The sequence below is a fragment of the Lampris incognitus genome, chromosome 15, assembly GCF_029633865.1.
Source record: "Lampris incognitus isolate fLamInc1 chromosome 15, fLamInc1.hap2, whole genome shotgun sequence".
NCBI lineage: Eukaryota > Metazoa > Chordata > Actinopteri > Lampriformes > Lampridae > Lampris > Lampris incognitus.
Window position 1 is genome coordinate 31,689,371 of NC_079225.1, and position 24,418 is coordinate 31,713,788.

At 46.2% G+C, this 24,418-nt stretch overlaps 2 protein-coding genes across 2 annotated transcripts in view; one reads left to right on the top strand and one right to left on the bottom strand.

Annotated features, from left to right (window-relative positions):
- Window positions 1-12,014: 12,014 nt before the first annotated feature.
- tbx18 (T-box transcription factor 18) lies at window positions 12,015-20,400 on the bottom strand. The gene is made up of 8 exons (XM_056294978.1): window positions 20,166-20,400; window positions 18,934-19,111; window positions 18,437-18,538; window positions 17,814-17,985; window positions 17,163-17,330; window positions 15,719-15,783; window positions 13,746-13,840; window positions 12,015-13,277 (listed from the first exon to the last, which is right to left on the bottom strand). Exons 1-8 carry the CDS (start codon window positions 20,398-20,400, stop codon window positions 12,736-12,738), a joined length of 1,557 nt encoding a protein of 518 aa, XP_056150953.1. The 3' UTR covers window positions 12,015-12,735.
- Window positions 20,401-21,116: 716 nt separating this feature from the next.
- The window catches only part of LOC130124844 (calcium/calmodulin-dependent protein kinase type IV), a 23,036-nt gene continuing 19,734 nt past the window's right edge, over window positions 21,117-24,418 (top strand). The window contains exons 1-3 of the mRNA XM_056294191.1: window positions 21,117-21,122; window positions 23,053-23,155; window positions 23,462-23,555. Of these exons, the coding sequence (XP_056150166.1) occupies window positions 21,117-21,122; window positions 23,053-23,155; window positions 23,462-23,555 (203 nt within the window). The remainder of the gene's footprint in view (window positions 21,123-23,052; window positions 23,156-23,461; window positions 23,556-24,418) is intronic.

Genomic DNA, 24,418 nt, shown 5'->3' on the forward strand with positions numbered 1-24,418 from the left:
GTGTGATCTATCGCAAATAACTGTCACCTATCGGGGTATCCGGGTAGCGTGGCGGTCTACTCCATTGCCTACCAACATGGGGATCCTGGTTCGAATCCCCGTGTTGCCTCCAGCTTGGACAGGCGTCCCTACAGACACGATTGGCCGTGTCTGCGGGTGGGAAGCTGGATGTCAGTATGTGTCCTGGTCGCTGCACTAGCACCTCCTCTGGTCGGTCGGGGCACCAGTTTGCCGGGGAGGGGCAACTGGGGGGAATAGTGTGATCCTCCCACATGCTATGTCCCCCTGGTGAAACTCCTCACTGTCAGGTGACAAGAAGCGGCTGGTGACTCCACATGTATCAGAGGAGGCATGTGGTAGTCTGCAGCCCTCCCTGGATCGGTTGGGGGGTAGAGCAGTGACCGAGACGGCTCGGAGAGTGGGGTAATTGGCCAAATGTAATTTGGGAGAGAAAAAAGGGAGAAAAATAACTGTCAACTTTCATAATTACTGTGGATGCTTGAATCACACAGTGCAATTAAACTCTTAAGCTTCAGTTAAACGTAAACCATTACCCTGCTATAGAGGATTTTTTTTCTATTTTTACAATCCTTTTTTTATAGCACTGACTCGGCTACGTTAAAGTATGCAAATGTGATTTTTAACTGTTATTTTTTAATGATGAAAAAAATGGCACTGTTGGGGAAAAATGAAAGAAGTGTCAGGGTGGTGTGGTTTAAAGTTGCCCGTCTCTCTCACTCATATTCCTCTGAATCTTTTCCCGTATCCAGGTCCCCCTGCTGAGAATCCTGGAATAATAAACGGGACAGGGAGGTAGCCTCACTGCTCAAACACAGGCCCATATGCACACAGATACTCACATATAAACACACACACACATGTAGAAAAAAAATCCTATGACGACGCTACATAGACATAATGTTCCCTTTTGAGAACTTTTTGTCTTTGTTTTTCCCATGACTCTGCATCTTTGTCTGTCTGCCTTTCAGTTGGAATTTATGTCTGTCCCATCATGTGCATGGGTGCCAGACCTTAATCTGGGGCGTGGTATTAGATGGTAAGAGATTCTGACTTTTATTTTACATTACAGTTTTCCGTCCTGTTAAGATTCACCACAGTTCTGCATAAGGACTTGCTAAATGGTCCCAATGCTCATTTAAGATGCTGTATTTCAGTACTCCAGTGTGCTGTTGTACTGACAGTGTCATGATATTAACTTGAATGCTGATGTCACACACACACACACACACACACACACACACACACACACACACACACACACACACACACACACACACACACACACAAACCATCTACTCTTCACGTAGAGCAGTTATGTTTTGTATGTTCTTCTTATATGTATTTGTTCATCATAATTGCTCTGGTAAACATTAAAATTACAGCAAGACAATCGCACCTCATGACACATGACATGCTCATACACTCCCAAGCACAACTTATCCAAAGAAAACACCCTGAAATCGGCAGGTTTGTTCATGTCCTTCTTTTTGAGATGCTTCATGCTAAGGATATAGAATGACTTCAACTGCCTTATGCCATGTGGATTCCTGTATTGCTGAAGGGAGTTGAAAACCGTATCTTTTGTTGGTGAATGATTTATACTGTTTAATCAAAAGAAAGGACATCATCCAATCTAGATCTGCAATGTGATTGGCTGTAATGAGGGCTGTGTGTGGTTTGATTGTGGCCCAGGTTGATTGACAGCTCTACCTGGGTGGCAGGAGCTGGTGACAGCCCTGTCACTGCAGAAACAAACACAGCCCACCAAGCAGCCAATCAGAGCTCAGTGAGAGCCCCAGGGATCCTATCTAACACATGTTGAAGATTTCCTCAAGACTAAAACACATATAAACACACACAGAGACACACACACTCACTATGTGCTATGCTGTTTTTCTGGGTATATGCTTGCTTATATGCGTGTAAGTGTGTGTGTGTGTGTGTGTGTGTGTGTGTGTGTGTGTGTGTGTGTGTGTGTGTGTGTGTGTGTGTGTGCGCGCGTGTGTGATCGGGTGCTCTCCCTGTGTGGTGCAGTCTTCTGTCGACGCTGGCTCTGGGTCGTTGACGTAGTTGTCATGGGAGACTGATCTCTGGACATGCACGCACGTAGGCATGCAACCACACTCACACGCACACACACACACACACACACACACACACACACACACACACACACACACTTGAAGGGAGACAGGAGTCAGCATGTATTAAAAGGCCAAATAAACAAAGCTTTCCTCACCACCAGCTCACCACAGATAGGACAAACAGACAGGATGAGCGACAGAAAGAAAGACAGGAAAGAAAGAGTGTATGATGGGGGGAGAGGAAAGAGCGATTTGACAGGGCAGCAGGCTGGTGTTGTGAGACAGAAGATCTGAATATCTGGGTTTAAGTCTCCGTGTTGTCAAGCGTTTGCCCTACTGATAAGTCCTTGTCTTAGAAATGAAACGTCCAGCAGCTACAGGGAAGGTGCTGTGTAGGTGACCTCATGCTCCAGCCTCTCTTTGGAGGTGGGCAGGCAAACAAAATAGAGTTGACCCATTCAAACGATTTGTTAAAAGAAAATTTCAGACACTCAAAAGTCCAAAATATACACACTACATGTCAAGTAAAGTAGTCCATTATATCTCAATTTCGTTGATAGATTTACTAATCTAGCAATTACTGAATCAAAGCGTATTGTGGCTATATACAGGAGATAGATAAAGATGAATTAGAGCCTCTGAGGCTATGATTACACTGGCTGGTATGCCTCTTTGGCCACAGCACTTTGTCGCTATTGGTTCAGCTGTCCTTAGTTGTGTTTGTCTGATCACGAACTGTAACAGGCATGACCTTGGAGATGGAGGCTGTGTGTTTGTGTGTGTGAGTGCACATGCACATGCACACAAACACTTGACACATAAACACTTGGGGTGTGTTTATATTTGCAGGGGTTGGTGTATTGATATGTGTGTTTTGTGTGTGTTTTTGCACATGTGTGTGTGTGTGCGTGCATGTCTGTGCATGCGCCACATGAGCATGTGTGTGTGCACATTAATACTTGATAAAATGGTGTTCATAAGTGCAAATGTTTACATGTGTTTCTGTGTGTGCGTGTATGCGGGCATGTCTCTGCATGTGTGTGCGCATGTGTGTTCAGGCATATTGATTTAATGCTCTCTCTCTGTGTGTTGATGTGTCCTTCGTGGGGCAGGAAAAGTCGGGGTGAGGGGGTCAGGCTAGATATGGCTGTGTAACGAGACAGGAGCTGCAGGCAACCCTCGCACTCAGACAGAAATAGAGACACCTACTCGTCCGAAATACATCACGGGCCTCTGTGTGTATCCGTCGCCCACTGCTAAGGCCTGGACCCGCCTTATATAGCATGCCGATCACCACAGCTCTGTTTGCTTTACTCTCTTTTCTCCTGATTCTTTTGATTTCTATTGTGACCTATGAGTTTATTTGTGTGTCCACTTTGTGTCTGTCTCCATCTGTCCTGGGGTCTCTCTTTTTATTTTCTGTTTCGGTCTCTCTCTTTCGCCTTGCCTTTCTTTATCCTGTTTTTGTTCATGCTTCTCTGCAGCTCTCTTTCTCCCTCAACTTTCTTCCCTTCTTTCTCTTGCTCTGGTCACCATAAATCCCCCTCTTGTTGGCTGTTGAAGTGTGAGGAATGACAGATCTGATGGTTTCTCACAGCTGTGTTACAGGCCTGTCCAGGTTCACCTCATCGCACCGCCTTCCTGTCGTCCCTGCGTTCAGACCCGAAGGCAAAATATACAGAACTTGAATGACGTCTCAAATATTTGCACAGCTCGATACTGCAAATCTATCAAACGGGAGCGCATCACGTTGCCAGGCCACCCTTGCAGAATAGGTTATTAACATCAAGGGTTTTCTGCCTGGTTAAGTAAAGGTTCAGTTTAAAAAGGAAATCACCAGCAAGGATAAAATACATCAGTCGCTCGTTTTCATGCAATTAGAATACATCAAAATATTGTTTTATCCCAGGTCTGGAGTACGGTGTCGTTTTTTTTTTTTCTGGGGTTATGGCCGATTAGAGAGATACTTTTAGAAATTGTAAAGTCAAGTTAGAATGACCCTTGTAAACCCTTGAGAAGCGGGCTGATAATCTGGAAATATTTACTCCTGTTACTCCCATCCAAACCCCCCCCCCCCCCGGTGACCAAGCAGAGGGACAGCTCTGCCGTTGGTATGAAGACGCCGTGTTCTGTGTCAGCACAGTCTCGCAGCACATTGTTAAATGTCCTCCTCGTGCTCCCCGCCTTCAGGCTAACTGCCTGGTCAGCTCACCATGCCCCCCCCCCTCCCCAACACACACACACACACACACACACCACAAACCCCCTCCTCATCCGCCTCCTCCCTCCCACCACGCCACGCCAGGCCTCCAGAATATCCACACCGAGTAGGTAGAGAACACTCTGATCTAACGCCGATCATGTGACCCATCTAACACATGTGTACGTGTGGCGATGACAAATACAATAATATTAACAATAACAGTAATAATGAAAAGTGTATTTGCAGCAAATGAAATAAGGGCTTGGTGAAACAGACAGAGAGAAAGACAGTGGCAGCAACAGACAGATAGCCAGAGGAGGACAGACTGTGTGTATGTGTTTGTGTGTGCGCGTGCGTGCGTGTGTGTGTGAGAGAGAGTAACACACACACAAAGAACGACAGTGGCAGCAACAGACCCAGATAGCCAGAGAAAGATAGATAGACCATGTGTTTATTTGTGTGTGTATGAGAGATAGATAGATGGACAGACAGGCAGACAGAGAGAGAGCGAGCAAGAGAGAGAGAGGGAGAGAGTGTACTCATGTACACCTAAGTATAACCATCAAGGGCCTGTTTGGCTCTGCCTTTCTCAGCTTTCAATCAAACTGCTGGGGCACCCAGCCAGAGGGGGGGGGTCAGTGCATTATAAGAACCTAGGGGGATAAACACCTCGAGAGCTCTCTATCTCTCTCTTTCTCACCCCATCTTTCTCTCTCACTCAAACCCTCTCTCTTCGCTCTCACTCCCTTTTTGCTCCTTTACCCTGCCCTTTCCACCTCGCTCTCCCCCCATCCTCCAATCATCTTTTTCTCTCACCTCCCCTCTCTCTTTTGCTGTCTCTCTCTCTTTCATCTCCCCTCTTCCCTCCATCCTTTCCTTCACCTCCTCTTTCTCTCTTACTCTCCTCATCCTTTCCTTGCCCTCCCCAAACCTCGTCCCGCCCCTCCCTTCTAGCGAATAGTGATCATGTCTGGCGTTTCATCGGCTCTTTGCACTTCTCGCCTGTATTAAGATTGATGGGCTGCTTGGCTATAAATGAGCATGCTAAGTCTAGCAAGGGCCACGGTCAGGAAAGGGCTTCATACACACATAGAAACACTGACAGACTGTCTCATTCTCTCTCCACACACACACACACACACACACACACACACACACACACACACACACACCTTCCCTATTAGCAGCAGATTGTAAGAGCCGGGGTCTAGCGAAAGGGCATACTCATTTTGCTGAGTGGAAAACACACACACACACACACACACACACACCTTATGTGTGTATCTCTATGTTGCTCATCCCTTACTGGATCTGGTGTTGATCAGTAATCAATGCAGCAGAGTTTTAACTTTCTTTTGCACAAACCCTATGACAGAAATTAAGGTGTAAAAAAAGATCCTAATAAAAGGCATTTTACATCCTGTCCCTCAGACTTTAAAAACTTGCATATATTCCTCATATTGTCTGGAAATTTGCCAAACAACACATAGTGACATGGAAACAAAGTGTGCAAACCGTTGGTCAGGGAAGGCATGTGATTATTTGGCCACCGTGGGCGGCACGGTGGCCCAGTGGTTAGCACTGTTGCCTCACAGCGAGAAGGTCCTGGGTTCGAACGCCAGGTCGTCCCAGGTCTTTTCTGTGTGGAGTTTGCATGTTCTCCCCATGTCTGCGTGGGTTTCCTTGATTGTGCACCATCAAAAAGACATGCATGTTAGGGTTAATACTCCTGTCTGTGCCCCTGAGCAAGGCAATGGAAAGAAGAACTGGAGGTGCCCCCCCCCGGGTGCTGCAGCTGCCCACTGCTGCTAGTATAGGATGGGTTAAATGCAGAGAACACATTTTGTTGTAACCGTACAATGACAAAATAAAGTGGCTTTCTTCTTCTCTATTTTGCATGTTGACATACTGGTAAATAACAGCAGCGCTTTGATTGTTGGCCACGAATTAGCCATCTATACATTTTGTCTGTTCTTAACTTTATTTTAAGGGTTTTCATAGATGAAGCGTTTCCTTTCTTACTTAACACACCTCAACAGACGTGTACAGTAGTGGAAGGTGGTATCAAAAAAAAAATCAGTCCTTAAAATGCTGTGCCTAAGGTAGCTGTGAATAACTGTCCCCAATTTGGTTAAATGTTGGCCGCAGGGATGCGAGGGGTCGTAACCACAGATCACATAATGAGGCAACTGACAGACGTTTACAAGAAAATTCCAGATCTTCTCATTTCGTTTTGGCACGACACACAGTCTGTGAGAACTTCTCAATTTCTCACATAAACAGTAAAGCACATGCTGTGATATGCTAACTAGTTTGTGTGTGTGTGTGTGTGTGTGTGTGTGTGTGTGTGTGTGTGTGTGTGTGTGTGTGTGTGTGTGTGTGTGTGTGTGTGTGTGTGTGTGTGTGTTTTAGCACACTGGGATTGTAGGGTAAAATCGGGGGAGGTGCCTGTGTCCTCTTCGTTGACATGGAAAGATCGCAGGAAAATACTGTCATAATCATTTCTCAACACCCCCCATAGATCAGAGTTCACGGGGTGTCTAATATGAGCACTGAGAAACATGCCTCATGGAGGACACCATAAATCACCTTAGCGGTGGGGTGGGGGGGCTGATGACAAAGATTAAACGACTGTAAAGGACACCGTGAGCCTCAGATTCTTGCAACTGTCATCAAATACTCGCTAGGCCATTAACAGGTCACACAGGACTAGCTGAGTTGAACATGTAACACCCCCCCCACCCCCTCCCACCGCCCCACCGTGGTGTCACACCACCCCCAGCTTCACCCTCCGATTCCTTTCCACCCTCCCCGGACACAGGTGCACCTCCTGGAACAGCACCAGGCCAAAAGTCTGTCCTCCAGTAATCGTCCAGGACTCTGAATCTCTCCTCTCTCCTCCCTCCTCTGCGTCTTTACTCCTACAATCCAGATACATTGAAAATGGCCGTTCTGCTCCATCAGGAAACACTCGCTTTTTTACCACTGGTTCAACAATTTGTTTGAAAACCATGGTAAATCTTGGGCTCCTCAATGCGAACAATGCTGAAACACATGAGTTTGATATCAGAGCTGGCGCTCGCGTCGAGTTTTCACAGAACGTGTTTCAAGCGAAGCCAAATGATTTTGACTCCAATTTTAACACCTAATTTCAACACCATTACGACACCATTACGAAATCCCTGTTTATCAAAAATGTTGGAGCAAAGTTGAGCTCCCCCCGTTCTTAGTTGAAAATCCTTAACATCCGACTATTCCCTCATCTAAAGACCGGTTTGGGTAAACCCCCTATGTGTAATTTACATCAAACACAAACAGACCTCTCTGTGTCTCCGGCAGTCGAGTGTTGGTCTGCCAAACCTTGTACCGAGCTCAAGGGAACTTTCCGGTCCCCTACCCAACATGACCTCACCTGTGGACGTCCTAGCCTTTAATGCTTGGTCACGTACAGCAGGCCGCAGCGCCCCTTTCTGCAAGCTCCACCACGTGGGTCACGCCGCAGACCTTTATGGTAATGCGTCCTTCGATCATACAGGACGTTAAAACCACATAACTGGCCTGCATGGAAATACTGCTATTGCGTGGATACTCTGTGGAGCCATGCAGCTCCCTTGGGGATGGAGGAGAGTATGGTGCGGAGGAAAGATATGTTAAGTGGACTCATTTCACTTCAGCCAAGCCTTACTTTTTGGGAGTGCCAAAGAGGCATTTTTGAGGCAGTGCAGATGACCACTTTATCCAACAATCAAAACCAATGATGTTTTTTTATTATGTTTTTGTTCCTCAATGCCTATATTTAATGTATCCCACATTAACTGTGTTATTTGCCTCTTTCCCCATGGATGCAACATGGCTATACTTTGCTGTTGTTGAAAGATGGCCGTATCTGATCCACTGATGGTTTGAGTACATTGCGCCGAAGTTGGTGTTCACTAGTGAAGTTTAATTCAAATTTGAAATGGCATGCTGCCTGTGTAAATACTGTTTGATTGGCAAGATCAAAAGCGGTTGGGGGCATCCGGGTGGTGTGGTGGTCTATTCCAATGCGTACCAACACGGGTTGCCGGTTTGAATCCCTGTGTTACCTCCGGCTTGATCGGACATCCCAACAGACACAATTGGCCATGTCTGCGGGGTGGGAAGCCGGATGTTGGTACGTGTTGTGGTCGCTGCACTAGCGCCTCCTCTGGTCGGTCGGGGCGCCTGTTCGGGAGGGAGGGGGAACTGGGGGGAATAGCGTGATCCGTCCACGCACTACGTCCCCCTGGTGAAACCCCTCACTGTCAGGTGAAAAGACACAGCCGGCGACTCCACATGTATCGGAGGAGAAAAGATGACTGTGTGTGCATACGTGCATGTTTACGTGCTTGTTTTTCTATCCAGTAACCGTTTAAGAAATTGTCTCATGTGGTCCTTAACTGCTTAATAACCAACACCACGGTGCCACTCATATCCATGACCTCGTATGTTCATAGCTCATAGGTTATCCTTGGTATAACGCCACAGATTTACAGCATGTAAGGGTTAAGAGGGAAAGGGTCTAGAATATTCTTTTCCTCTTTCCCTTTCTCCATCTTTCTTTCCCTCATTTTTTTGTATCTGTGTTTATGCGTGTGCATCCGCGTTAACGCGCTTAGCATTCATAGTTGCGCACACACACACACACACACACACACACACTCAAAATGACTCACGGATCACTCAATAGTCTAGCTTTGAACTGATACGTTAGAGCCCAGGGGATATATAGTGTTGCAATGACAGGCTTTGGCATCATTTCTAAACATGTATCCGTGTATTCAAATGTGTATTTATGTGTATCCGATGTTAACAGCAAGTCAACACAGCCTGCTCAGGCTAATAATAGATATTAGATTTAAAGACAACACATGTAGTGCGTTGTAATTAATACTGCTACGACATCACATGTGATGACATACACAAATACCAGAAAAAAACATGGCAATATACACTTACCAACCAAATCCAAATCTGGGAGTTGCCCAGCTTTATTGCCAAGGAAATTTCTGAGGGCATTTCCCTCTGGGATAGTGAGAGGATAGAAAGCTGAGGTGGTGTTTTATGATACCATCTTATCATATTGTAAAGGCAACCAGTGGATCTTCACCATCGTACTCATCATCATTTATCGTTTGTAAGAAAATGCACATATATATATATATATATATAAAATCATATATACTTTTTCCATGTCCACTTTACCCCACTTTCTTCCTCTCCTCATTCTTTCACCCCAGTGCATTTACTCCACTCCACTCCTCTCCTCCCTCCATCCCTCCCCCCTCCTCTCAAGGCAGAAGATAGCGTGTCAGATCTGTCACCTTGGCACCTGGTCACACACAAGTGTTAATGTCTCCACCTCAGCTGGGAATCGCTGGACCACTGACACTATGCAGGAGTGTGTATGTGTGTGTGTTTGTTTGTATGTGCTTGTGTGAATTTGTGTGTGTCTACTTGGGTAGAGTATATTGACACTTATATATATATACCTGATTGAATTTGTGTTTGCATGAGCCCACACGCCTTAATCTGTAGGTAGATGAATGACTCTGGGCACATTTACATGTTTAAGTCTGCAGGTCAGTGTGTATGTGTGTGAGTCTGTGTCTGTGTGTGTGTGTGGTGCGGATGCACAAGGCAGGGTTCTTGTCACCTGTCACTCAGAAACAGCAAGCCAATCATTCCTATGTTCCAAAATAACCTCTCTTCCCCCCTTTCCATCCTCTCTCCCTCCCCTGCCCCCCCTCCTCCTCCTACCCCTCTCCCTCAGCATGTGCTCTCCCCTCGTCAGCGTCTCACCTTCACAATGACAGGACTGGGCAGGGGGGAGGTTAGGAGGGCGGAAACTGGAGAGAGCAAGAGAGAATGGGCGAGGGTTGAGGCTTCAGGAAAGGAGAGCTTGCGAGAAGTCAGAGAGCAAGTAGCGCGCAAAGCTGTAAAGGCTCGGAGAGATAGGTCAGTCAAGAGAGGAGAAGGGCAGATAGAGAATTGGACCTACGTCTTTATTTAGTGGAAGCACGCTCGTTAGTGCTGTGTGCGAGTGTTTGACTCATCAGCCTGACCCTTTAAAAATGGCTAAAATGTGAAAGACAGTCACCTGAGGAAGCCACTTCTAGATTTCTGCTGAAAATTAGAATTTTGATCTTGTGTAATAAAAAATGCCTAAAAAGGCCTCCAAAACATTCACTGAGCTTTGACTTGGTTTCTGCGGTTTGTGGTTGTTTGCCTTGTTCAGGTGGTGAAATAAGTTCATTTTAAAAAATGGGTCGAGGACAGATAACAGCCTTTTAAACCATCTAGGCCCATAAGTGTGGAAGTGAGTGTGAACTGGGGGGTTAAATCTCAGGGATCTGGGTGAACTTTGAGACTGGCCTGTGTGAGGTCACACACACTTGCTGACAACTCAACCACCTGTTTCTACGCACACACACCCACGCGCAAGCACATGAGTGTGCAAACACATACACATAACTGACATGCAAGTGCATGTGTTTAAATTCACTCGCATGCACACACATGCAGAAACGTGCATGTACAGAAAAAGAGGCATGCACGGGCAACTGCACAAACACATTTGCGCACACACACACACACACACACACACACCGGCATAGTCCCACCCTTGCACACAGCCAAAATCACCACACACCCTGTCTCGTGTGACTGATCAATCCAATAGGCTTGTACGTATTACCTTACTTCACAGTTACACAACATGTCAGCGTGTGTGTTTGTGGGTGTAAGTGTGTATTCTTGAGTGCATGTGTGTGTGAGAATTGCTGTCTCTACATTTGTCCCTGTCTCTTGTGGTATTTTTCATTTCTCAGGCATCCAAAGCCCGTGGAACAGTCAAGCCCTAACCTTTGACTGCTTTATCACACATATACACGTGTACACACACACACACACACACACACACACACACACACACACACACACACTTCAAGCTAGTCTTTGTCACAGAGCAGTTATATTCTGTATGTTCTTCTTATGTTTGCTAATTGCTTTTGTTTATGCAAACAATAGAAACACAGCAGGACAACCACACATTACATACGAGATGCTCTCACACTCCCACACAAAACTATATTACTTATCCAAAGAAAGCCCCTGAAACCAGCATTTTTTTTTATCATATATAGTCATTGTGACAATAATAGATATATTTTATTTGGCTCAAAAAAGGTCACGTAACATGTTAATGTTCAAGGCCAAAGGGTGTGCATATACAGCAAGTGTTTGCAAAGGAAAGCTTTTCGGTGGAGTTCAGGGTTGGCTCTGGCATACCTGACCCAGTCTAATGTGCAGAAGCAGGTGCATTGAGGTTTGTAAGTGCGAAGGGTCACATAGCCCTTTATATACACAGCTCTCCTCTCTCCCCTTCCCCACTATGTACAGGGTCTTTAAAAGCAGTTATGACATTCTTGTATCACGCAAGGAAAGATTCTGTCACGTCTGTGTGAGTCACTCGAGTGAACAGTCTGTCGAGCCCCAGACGTAGAATATACTGCTCAGCCAATCAGTCCCACTCCATTTGTGATTAATATTACAGTAGAGTCATTCTTGGACATCTTTTACACCTTTACAACTTTAACCTTCTCTGCCCACAAGCTATTATGGGGATGTCTCCCAACCATGGTCTCTCATAGCCAAGATGCCATGAAGTCAATAGTTTGTGCTTGGCTTGCCTGGTCCTTATGCCTCTCAATTTGTAAGGCCTTGGCAGTCTGGTCAAAACTGAATGGCAAAGAAGTTCAATCCATAGTGCATAGAACCATTTAGACTCTACCTAATCTACCTTGTGTTCTGAGACTAAATTGAGAATGTCAGTAGGTATGTTCTGGGCAAGAAGTTAAAGTGAAATTATAATTTTGGTTCGTACATCCTTTAGGAAAAAAAAAGGCTCAAACATAGGGCCGAGCAAGTCTGTCTGCATTCCCCACATTGTGTAGGCAGTGTAGGATTAGTGAGTGGGGTATAATTGCTTGAAAGACGCTGCGTGGGAGGTGGGGCTTCTGTCAGGGGTTGAAGTGCTTACTTTGAGGGTCTGGGCCAGACCAATGTCTGTCCACTTTCACTTGGCCTCCGTTCGTGTGGATCTGATCCATGTTCTGTCGCAGTTCAGTCCCTGGGTTACATTATTTGGACTCCTTTCCTGAAGCCACAGTTTCTTCCCTTAACCACTGCAGCTGTGTCCCAACCCCTAAGACATTGAAGTCCCAAAGAGTATTTTTGAAAAATAAAAATGACTTGGTGAAAATATTCCCGTCGTTAAAGGAGCACGGACAAGGTCCTTGTGCTCACTTCATTTTTTCCTTCTCCATCCTCTACAATTCTGAAGTTCCAAACCATTAGCAGTTTGTGGCTAGATTTTTCCGTGACAACCCCGGATGTCAGGAGTCAAGTTCAGCCCATGTGAGCCGTAACCTGTGAGACCCCGCCTCCTGACTGACTACCAGCCAATCCCAAAGTCCGAGAGTCGAACAGGAAGCCCTGCTGGCCTCCGCTGAGCACACCCAGGCTGTCCGTTAGTGTCCCGCTGGGTGAGGAACCGAGGAAAGGGTTTTGATGGTTGACAGCGGTAGCAGCGGCCATTTTTTCGGGACTGGCAGCAAGACGTGGTGAGGGAGGAAATGTGTAACCATAGAGACCATATGGGGGGGTATGAAGGCGGAGACCAGCATAACCCTGCGAGGAGTGGTTGGGTAGATAGCCGATCTGGGAAGCAGGGAGTTGCAAAGAGCAAAATCCATCACCCTCATAGGCCGAGGGACCTCTGGGAGGAGGGAAAGGCTCTGGGGGGTTACTGAAACGATGGAGTGGGTGTGTAGGACGGCTACAGGTGTAGTCAGGTGGGCTGAGGGGGCAGACCTGGAAGGGGGAGGAGCATGGAGATGAGGAGAGCAAGTGAGATGATGCCCCAACACCTCCATGGGCTCCAGGGACTCCTACGGAAACAAAGAAAGAAGAAACAATGTAAATGCTTCATACTTCTTTCTAAGGCTTGCTTCCTTCAAGAGAGGCCTAAGAACTCTTCTCTTGAAGGCCTACCTTAATCCTTAAAGTGGTTTCTGGTGGCCCAAGTTTACTTAAACACTAACAATTGGTGTCTACTATTGAGCTCTTTTCTATTTGCACATAACAGCATAATTTACTTGTTTTCTGACTTGTGGCAGTGTACAGCCATTTTGTACTTTGATTCTCCTTTTCCGCACCACTTGCTGCTCAAATGCACAGCTACACTACATGCACTCTGGGCTATACTGAATAGTGCTCTATGATCTATCTTCTAAATACCAACTCGCTTGACATTTGCTTCAGATAAAATTGTCATAAATTCATAAATGTATTTAAATCTCATTTCCACTTATTTTCACTACTTAGAGCCATTCTAGTTGATTACTGACAAACTGTACCTTGTTTTGCCATGCCAGGGATGTCTTCAAATGTGAGTGTTCGCAGAGATGGACGCCAAAATGCGTACGACTCTACCAGAGCCTCCAAACCCATCCTGCAACACACACAACACACACACACGGTCAGACGAACAACACACAGAATGCAAAATGTTCTTACATAGAGCAGAAAATTCAAACGCCGCCCAATATTTTGTTGTTAATGCTGCAGTAGTGCTGCCCCCTTCCCAGCATTCATCAGTGCGGCGGACATTACACCAAACCACCTGACGGCCATCTTAGCTGCCTGCGGGGCCTGTCTCACTGTCTCCATGGAGACCGCAGGTAATGAGGGGCATAAACGCCACATTGCAATTGGCCGCTGCCAGCCGGGTGCATGGAGGTAATTGCTTTCACACGGCTTTTACGGGCGAATCAGGACGACGGAGCAGGAAGCCGCAGCAAGGATTTATGAGGTGGGGCTCCCCCCCCCCCCCCCATCTACCTCTCCCTCCCTCCCTCGATGGGGTGGAGGGGTGCTGTGGCGGGGGTAATGCGAGCACTCTGTTACCCCTCGTTAGCGTAAGGATAAAAGTCCTCCCCCCCGCGGGGTCGTAGCCACGGTGATAATTTAGACAAGCTGCCCCGAGCGGCCCTGTGTGCTCCAAAGCAGCCTATCAGAGCAGGAGTTTATTTAGCAAACTGCTTAACTCTTCCTGTAATATTTAAGGGGAGTTTTTTTCTGCCTTCCTGAGTTTAACTTTTATAGGGTCAGCTGTCAGGGTCCCTCGGTTATCCAGGTTGCCTTCCTATACCTTCCTTCCTCCCTCGCACATTTTTTTCTCTCTCACACATTCTCCCTCCCTCCTCGCATCTCTCTCTCTCTCTCTCTCTCGCTCTTTTCTGCCCCACTCTTTTCCACGTCTCACTCGCTCTCCTTTTCTGTCCCCGCTCTTTTCCACTTCTTTCTCTCTCTCTCTCTCTCTTTTTCTGCCCCGCTCTTTTCCACATCTCTTTCCTCCCTCTCTCGCGCCCTCGCTCGCCCGTGTGCTCTCTCCTCCTCTAATGATTTCTGTGATTTTTCTGCAAGGGCCCCAGGGGAGTGGCTGTTTGGAGACTGTAGGAGTTTTACTGCCGTGTTGTTTTAATGCTGTGTTTATATATATGTTTATAAATGTGTTTATATAGATTTTCTTCAGGACACTCTCGGCTTTTATTATTCGGCTGTTGATGTTTATGTTCCCGTGGCTGGCTGAACTACGGTGCTCCGTTGGCGTTGGGTTTTCTCTCACAATTCCCTCACCAATAACAACGGTAACTCGAAGTCAGTATGCCCTTAAACACGTCATGCACCCAGAGGAAAACGCATCAAAAGTTAATATTGTGAAATGATGATAATGTGTACTACAAATTATGGGCCTCGTTCATCAATCGTTTGTATGTACAAAATTGTTGTTACACACCCATGGAATTCTTTTAGCCCTCAAAATTGTCTGACAGTCGGCGGCAAAGCCTGATGGTAATTTTCAATTCCTTCCCCCTAACATCTATTGTCTACCTCCTGCAACAAGCAATCACCCAAGCTTGCAAAGACATCAGCGTTAGCCAATTAGTGTCTAAATTCAGGGGTTAGCCAGGTTCTGCACTGGTCTCTGACTCACTTCAGGGCTAACAAAATCCAATGGCTGTGTAAGAACAAATTTGTACATACGAACATTTGATGAATGAGGCAAAATTGAGTCTTTGGATTTTTTTTTTCCAAATTAACTTTCAAACTTTCTTGTTCCACTTTTTCCATTAGCAAAAAAAAAAAACAAACAAAAAAAACCCAGCCCAAACAAAAAAAAAAAAAGATAGATTTTCTCCCTATAAAACCTGATTGCAATTGCTGTGACGAAAACCACAACCAAGCCATAATCTTATGCAGCCATGCGTCCAACATTTCCCTTAATACACCAGATAATGTGAAAATCTCTGTGGTCAAATGAACTCACCGATTTCTGCCAGAGTCTCTGAAGCCCTTGGCAAATGGGTTTCTGTCTATTTTCAACCTTGTGATCTGAAAAGGCAAAATGACACTCCCGTTATTTCCAGAAATTCACATATTAGACAGTCCACGATAACACAAATTTCCTTTTCATAATGAAAAGATATTTCCAACCAAAATGATTTACTTAGCCTGTAATCTCTTCACCAGCTGCACTCACAAATATATTCATTTGAAAAGTTTGCTCACCACCAATTTGAGATCTATATATGTGCGTGTGTGTGTGTGTGTGTGTGTGTGTGTGTGTGTGTGTGTGTGTGTGTGTGTGTGTGTGTGTGTGTGTGTGTGTGTGTTTATGTCTGTGGGTCTGGCGCGGGTCTTCCCAGGCTGTGGGTGGTGTGCAGGGTCCAGCTCTGTGACCCGCATCCAAAGGAACTTTTATAGGCAATGCCACCATGTTCTTACACCAGCCATCGTTCGCCGTGCGCCAGCTAAATGAGCTAACATCCTGCTTTGAATCAAACACTGGCTAGCCCAGTACAAATCCCGCCAAAGTGACTCCCTCCTCTCCTCCTGCAACTAGCATGGAGCGGGATAAATAACAGGACATTTTAGCTCGAGTATTTGAATTTATGTCCCTTTTTATAAGTAGGACTATACCTCGCTCGAGACTACACTTTCCTGTATGAGAGGGGGAACACCTTGTTGAAACCAAATACGTGTTTAAGCCGTAGACTTTAGGCGGTAAGTAATTTTTTTTTTCTGTCCGGGTTATGATTTAACTGTAGGCTAAATATTTCTCCTTTGCCCCGTTTCTGCCATAATGCAAAAAAAAAGAAAAGAAAAAGGTATTGTGGTGTGATGGTGTGGCTTCATGACTTGCTGGAGTGTACATTGTGATGTGTGAGAATTTATGAACATAACGATGATGATTTTCTTTCGCATGTTTAGTAAGTTTTTCTCTGATTCAATGATACATGCATGCACATACGTCTCACACTCACACACACACACACACGCTCTCTCTCTCTCTCCAAGGGGGATTCTGTCTCTTATGATTTTGCAGGACATAAAAGTCTGGGAAATATTTGAAGACAACGTAGTGAGAAAGTGCCAACATGCAGAGCTTTCTGTTGAGAAAGGAAACACTAGAAAAGGTCAGTGTGTAGTTGCTGCACTCCCCTGTCCTTTAACCTAAAGACGTTTGCTATACATGTTTAACAGTGCAAACAACTCTTGACTACAAGCTACGAAACCAGGAAATAGGTCGATTACATACAGTGGAGACCAGCACTGGCTAGCAGCTCTCTAGCTATACACCGTAGCCTGTGTGCCGTTGTGATAAGTGGCCTATTGGACTACAAGCACAAAACATGCCTGGCAAAATTGTTGTGTTTAGTTGGACACGTTGCAACTGTTAAGTGAAAAGTAGCCATCGTGTGGGGAGCTACCTGTTGGTTCTGGTATGCGGTGACGGTGGTGAAAACGGTCTCGGGGAAGGAGAAGGTCCTGGTACCTTCCCCCTGTGGAACCGCCCGGACCGGGGACAGCTCCTCTCCACACTCCTTGCGGATTACATGTACCCGAGGCTGATACTTGTGCATGGAGTGTAGAATAATCTGAATGGAGACGGGAGAGGTCAAATCAGTCAGGCTGCTATTATACAGCAGCAGAGTTAACGTGTAATTCACAACTTTGCAACACCCTGCGAGGAAAAACTCTTCTTCCTCACATCTACAGGCACACTGACAAGCTGTGACACACATAGGCTATGCAGGCACACACACACACACACACTCAGGTTATACGGACTCATCCTAAACTGCAAAAAAAACAAAACAAAACAAAAAAACCCTCTATCCTTTGTTAATGGGCAGTATTTAGAGTCTGTTCTTTAAGTTAGTGTTAACAATATACTTTATTAATTAAAGACATCATTAAACCCTGATCCATTCTTATTGTCAAAAATCCAATTGATAAAACTTTATAATAGATCTGAACGCTATTTAATTCAGTATTTGAATTTGGATCGATTTTCTGCGGGTTACAAATCGTTGTTTTTGTTGTTCATTGTTTAGTTAGTGAAAGATGAGTGCACTTACATGTCCCTGGTCGTCCAGCTCGTTGTTGGTGAGTTTGAGTTTGTCGAAGCTGACCACTTGACGCATCCACGTCTCTCCGGAGGCCGGGGAGTCCGGGTGGATGTAGACCCGTGGCGGCACAGGTGAATCCGCATTTCCCGCCACCATCCACTTGGAGCTGTGATACACGTACCTTCACGATGTATGCAAACAGACGTACAGAGCACGTGTTACCAACGCCCGCGGGAGGGAGAAGCGCGGACCTTAATGTCCACTTGTCACTGTGGCCGATACACGGGCCTCCTCTGCGCACGACAGAGGCGCGTGGAATCGGGCAAACCTCAATCAGTGTAGTACACTTTGTGTGTTCGCAGTTGTTAGTTGACCTGGTGAGGTTATAGGCATCCAAAAGGCCTCCCCCCCAAAAGGCCGGGGAAACGGGACGCAAAACCGCCGTGACAAATCACAGATGCCAGGCGCCATTTGTGGCTCTGAGAGCTGAGATTGCACAATTGAAAAGTCTTGGCGTTTTTTCTTCTCTCCCTAGCAGACTATGTCTAAATTAAGACGGCTAAAAAGCCTTTCCTTTGGGCGCCTTGTTTTCTTAACGTGCACGTGTGTGTGTGTGTGTTTCCGTGTTCTACCTATATCGTTTGTTGTCCACGGGGATTATATCCATGGCAACGTAATACTGCTGATGTGGGTCCAGGCCCGATATCTTCACGCGCATCGCAGGGAACATCCGTCTGAAGGAAAGAGAAACAAAATATCTGCATTTGAATTTGAATGGAAATAATTCAATGTGTTCAATTTTTTTTTTGTACGATATATATATTTTTTCAAATTTTAAATAATGCAATGGCAATATAACACAAAATGCCTACTACCTCGACTATAACATCTTAACAGGAAATAATTTAAAAATGCATACGCGTCGTTGTATGACACAACTTTAATAAGGTAATAATTAGAGCATTAGACGATAAGCTACGGTTGCTCAGCCAATTTGGCCTCTTTGTGGATCTACTCATTATTTCACCTTTGTTTGGCTTGATATGTTTCATTAGAAGACTTGTTTTTTTTAAGGGAATATGTTTTTTTCCCCTTTTCCTGGATAGTTTAAAATGCTGTCTATAGCTACCGTCCGGCCTTGGTGATGATCATTTCCGTGCCGATGTCGTGGAACCTCTTCCACAGGTCGGAGCCCTGCAGGTCGACGCGCATCTCCTCTCCAGACCCGCTCACCGACGTCGGGATGACCGGCGCCGAGCACAGGGGCTCCGGCTGCGGACTCTCTAACAGCACCTCCTCGCTCTCCGCTGCACGGGGACAGACAGACAGACAGAGCAGAACCTAATTACAAACGAAAAAAAATACCCCTTTAATGTGTTCGCAATAACAAAACCCGTCTCCAGGTTTAACGACCATAGCATTTTTCTATTGTGACTCATGTGCTAGGCCCATTAGTGGCCTTATTAAATTAAACAAACAAAAAAAAAGACAACACAGTGTGTGTTTGAATCGGGTCAATATGTGAGCCGAATTGAGGATTTTAATAGGGCAACGCGATGAGGGGCTGAAGTCAATTATTAAAAGCTATCTTCGATTTTATTTTGGCCAACTGTGCAGCTAAACACGTTGGCCTCACAACCCCAAACTATCACCAAGGTGAATTTTAAAAAGACTCCCGCCACCAACATGCATCTGAACTCGAGACAGACTTGATTTATAATTGGGGGGAAGCATAGCCTACCTGCAACGTTTATATTTTTCCTGCGGAGGCCTTCGACGCATTATGGCGGGTTTCAGCCTCCTTCGTCGCGCGCTAATTGGCGTGTTTATGATTGCGATACAACTCATAAAGCGTTTCACGTTACTCGCGCTATTAAGCTCCCGGAGCAGCGCCGGGATGTTGTATCTCATTTCTGCAGGCTTGTCTCGACCACGCGTGGCCCGGCATCGTTGTGCTGCACAGGCCACGACAAGGAGCAGGAGAACATAACCTTTCTCGCTCGCCTTTCTCATTCAAAAACAAATGACTTGGATGCGAGCGGGGTTTAGAGAATAAAAGCGTTTTTTATTTATATTGTTTTTATGAAATAAGCGGGGATATAGTGCGGTCTTGATATTTAACGTGCGTGGCTGGGGAAATAAAAAAAAACAGAGGGCATCACGAGTCTTTAAAAAAATTCATTTGTAGAATAATCTAATCTTCGGTCCTTATCATTATTGTTGCTATTTTTATTTTTTATTGTTAATTATTATTAGTAATAGTAGTTGTTGTAGTAGTAATGGATCAGGATCCGCTACTACTACAATCCACTATACGTTCCCCTGGCGTTTAAATGCTGTTAGATACGGAAACGGACTTACGTGAGCCGTCGCTGGCGCACTCCAACTCGCTGCCGCGGTCGCTGGCGGACGCTCTGCCGCCGGCCCGGGACGCCGGGCTCCCGGCGAGCTCCGCCGCCTCCGTCCCGTCCTCGCAGCAGCTGACGCGGTCTCCATCTTCCATCTTGCGTCTCTTTTCCGCGCCGATCAGCGCCTCCACCGAGAACGCGTGCGCTTTGACGCTCAGCGTGCACGGGGACCGTCGCTTCTCTGCCATGGCCGTCGGCTTTTCGGAGTTAAACGAGCGACGAGACGGCGGCGTCAAAAGCAGCAAGTTCACAAGCGGAAAAACCCGGAGCCGCGAAAAGTTTCGCCTCTGCGTTTGCCGTCTCGCAGTTGTTTATGTTTCCTCCCGGAGTGTCATCGGGTTTGGGAGGCCCGGCGGAGGGGGGAAGCGAGGTGTACCTCTCCCGTTATCTGTCGTTAGCGCTTGCCTTGCGGACGGCGCGGCAGTGGCTCGGCTTTGGGAAAATGTCAATAACCAGCGGCTCTGGCCGGGACTGCGGGAGGGAACCTGTCAATCAAAGGCGCAGCGGAGCCAATCACGATCCTGGGGCTTCGGCTGGTCCCGCCCGTTTCTGGTACTGCTCGTGCCGCCTTATGTGGTCAAGTGAATGAATCCCGTCTCTCGGGCATTGCGCGCATTTTAACACCGCGGCAAAACATTCTGCATATGTGCCCATTACCTACTGCCCGGTAGCCCCCCGGAGGGGGGGGGGGCTTATTCCTTCTATTGCAAATTCCCCGAAATCACAAAACACGTCTAAACAACAAACCCCAAAACGTGCGGTTCCCCGAACCATCAGTACTGTCTCATTACGCGTCACGTGAAAGTTTCGCCCCCGATAGACAAATAAAGTCACGCGTTATTAGAAAACAATTAGCAGCATATTTAATTTGGTCAGTTCTGCACCAACTGCGGGCCTGACGAGAATGGAGGTAAACGAAAGGGCCCTAACAACTCAGTTGCTTGTAAACACGAAATGTCCAAAACAACACCGGTACAAGTCTGTTACGTGGTTTATGTCCCATTTTCCGAGACCTTACAACCCAAGAATTACACGTAAGCCTCGTTTAATACCGGAGCGTAGCGGGTTCTATGCGGACTCGGCCGGATAAGTCACAGAAACCTGTCTTGTTCACGGCGTTATGACCACCGGCTCCGTTCCTCACCGTAATCACTGTGTGTTATTGTCACCTGGTGGACGTCATCCATTAGGTGATTGGGCACACCTGCCCCCCCCCCGTTCTTTAACCCCCTCCACTGAGTCACTCTGCTCCGTGTGTGATTTGCGTGTGAATAAACGGCCGCGGCGAGAGAGCTGTTTGACTCGATAATTTCCCGACTCCTACAGAAGTTCAGGAATTGTATAAAATATGACCCCGTTTAAAAGAGTTTGGGTTTTTTTTTGTGTCTCGCAGGCAGGCTTTCCTGTTCACGGGGGCGTTTTGAAATATCGCTCGCGCTGTCCGGGACGTGTAAATTGGCTTGTGGTCATGCAGGGGAATGCGTGTCCGTTTCGGCCCGTGCGTGAGATAACATATGGAGCGATCCTATAAATAAACAAGCAGCGAGGAGAGCCCCGCGTGCATGCTCTGCTCCCCCCCACCCCCCCCCTTGTCAATGCACACAACCGGGATAGTATCATAAACAACACGTCATCGTCGTTTATTGGTTTGGGGCTCGGCGTAAATGATTGGACGTCACGGGAGAGGTCGGTGCCATGTGTCCCCGCGCTGCATGGCTTATCCGATGAAACGCGGCGCGTTTCGTGGCCCCGCGGGCACGAACGTGTCATAATCTATAACAACTCTTTTCTACTCTGATTGCAAAAATAAATCACACTCAAAACGGAAAGTAGAGCAGTTCTGGGGGGGGGGGTGTGTTATATTCAGCAGTCAGCACGAACTCGCATGGATACCAGCCTTTATCTCCATGTAGGACCGATAAATATTAATGGTTTTTAGGTAAAACGAATTAGACTTCTGCATCTTTTTGGAGCCCCCCACTTATTAAACATTATTTCAAATTTAGCCTCGTGAACATGCCCTGATTGTAGAGCTAATGTTTAATGTTAGTTTGATTTGTACCTTCATACACTGCGCAGTAGATATAATAATCAGTGTTAACAGAATTTAAAGTACAATTAGATTTTATTTAATGCGCCCGACCTCCTGAAAACTCATTATTGATAAATTAATTAGCTAATGTATGAGTTACACTGAAGGTTTTTCAAACTAAAATGAAACATGTTTTAACCAAAACAGATATCGATTATGATTCTGGATATTATTTTTGATTTCGTCACGAGTCAAAACCCACAAAAGCCACATAAAACACAAACCCCCCCATGTAAACATGCCTTACATCACATAGCATGTTGAGAAATCATACAAATGCTACAAATATTCCAAGTTTCTGATTTCGTTTCATCCCCTCCCCCCACGATATTTTAGATTGTTTCTGATAGGTTAAAGCATCTTGTTAATCAGGCTGAAACTAATTTCCCTGTCCTTTATGGTATGACAGGAGCTTAGATAATTAGTCTTCTAACAGTTGGTCACATGTGTAAAATGGTGCGTGTCTTATGAGCAAAGCCGAAACTCGTGCAGCTACAATTTCCAGGTGACAGACCTGCTCATAATTAAAAATAATAATAATAATAAGACATGGCGAGAGCGCTGACCCAACTCAATCTGCATTGGGCGGTTTTAAAAGAGGACGCACTCGTCTCTGTTCAGCTGTCACTTTAGCAGAGCAATCGGATGTCCTTGTTGTTTTTCCCTCACTAATTATTTCAGTGTCGTGATTGTTTGTGCAGGCCAATTCGTTAGCTTTTAATTTCCCCTTTATTTCCGTGGTCGTCAGGTGCGCTGGCCGCGGGTCTCTCGCAGGATTACTGTGCCATCTGCCGTTGGCACGCCCTGCAAGAGATGGATGGAGGCAAACGAACGACTTGCTGCGGTCACGGGTGAGCGGACGACGTTTGGAGGCAAAGGGACACGTCACATATTTACAACGTTCTTCCAAGATGGCGGCTAACCCACCGGGTAATTTGCAACAGACAATGAAAAATACTTCTCTAATATTTCGTTCTTCGTTGCCTTCTTTATTTTTTTGCCTTTTAGAATGAGAAAGGAAGAAATGAAAGTCCTGCAGTGATCGCTGTGATTCCCGTATAAATCGAGGTTTTCTTTCTTGAATACTTTCTTTTTTCTTTCTTTCTTGAATACTTTCTTTCTTTCTTTCTTTCTTGACTACGTTGTTTCTCTGACAGACCGTAGCCATGCGGGTTTGAATGAACCTGCTGTGGAGCTCAGGCGGGGTAACGGTGTGATAATGCGCCGGCCTGTTACAGGCTCAGTGCTCAGGCAGATCTGATATTCCACACAAGGCCAAGATTTGCAGCTCTTCTCTGCAGATGCGCGGATTGCTGCTTCGGAATCAAATGGCTGTGGCTGGAGTTTCGCGTTGTGCAAAACATTGCGAGCTTTTTTTGTTGTCATGAACTAGTCCTGGTCCAAATGGGTTTGCTGAACTCTCATCTTCTCATTTCCACGTTTGTTTGAAGCAGCGCCATTCCGACTTGGTACAGTATGATGAAGCGCTATGTAGGTGTGTGTGGTATATGTCGTGGCGCGGCTTTAATTCCACATTATGGCTCTTATTATCTTTTGCATTAAAGAGAGCCGTGTTTGTTAAAAAAAAAGAAAAGCACAAGAAACAGATCATCTGACCTTTTGCATAATTGCGCGAACGCTTTGAAGGCCCGCGTGCTGAAGCAGGGGAGTCTGGGTAACATATTGTTAACAGTTATTTAGCGCGTGCTAATGGGCACGTGGAGCGCCGCCAGGGCTTTTATGGCGGAAGTGGCACCGCAGAGTGCACGCGGATACATAAGGTGTGCGTGTGTGCGCGTGCGTGCGTGTGTGTGTGTGTGTGAGAGAGAGAGAGAGAGAGAGAGAGAGAGAGAGAGAGAGAGAGAGAGAGAGAGAGAGAGAGAGAGAGAGAGAGAGAGAGAGAGAGAAATGGCAGCCAGCCTGAGCATTCAGCCGTCATGATTCAGGGCCGTAGCAGGCACCAGTAGACCGGTACAGTACTTAGGTCGGGTAGCATCCCCGCATGTCCCTTTGCCAATATTCTGACTCTGATGTCTGAGTTCGGCCTGGAGTTTCCTTCGTTAACGAAATGACCTCTGGTTTCCTTCATAAAGTTCACCTTCCATTGAAAACTC

Excerpts from the sequence above, each read along its gene's own strand:
- tbx18 (XM_056294978.1), bottom strand. The coding sequence starts at position 20,400 with ATGGCAGAGAAGCGACGGTCCCCGTGCACGCTGAGCGTCAAAGCGCAC. Across the intron at positions 18,539-18,933 it reads ATCATCACCAAGGCCGGACG|ACGGATGTTCCCTGCGATGC; the intron begins GTAGCTATAGAC and ends TCTTTCCTTCAG. Across the intron at positions 17,986-18,436 it reads GTGGACAACAAACGATATAG|GTACGTGTATCACAGCTCCA; the intron begins GTAGAACACGGA and ends TACATCGTGAAG.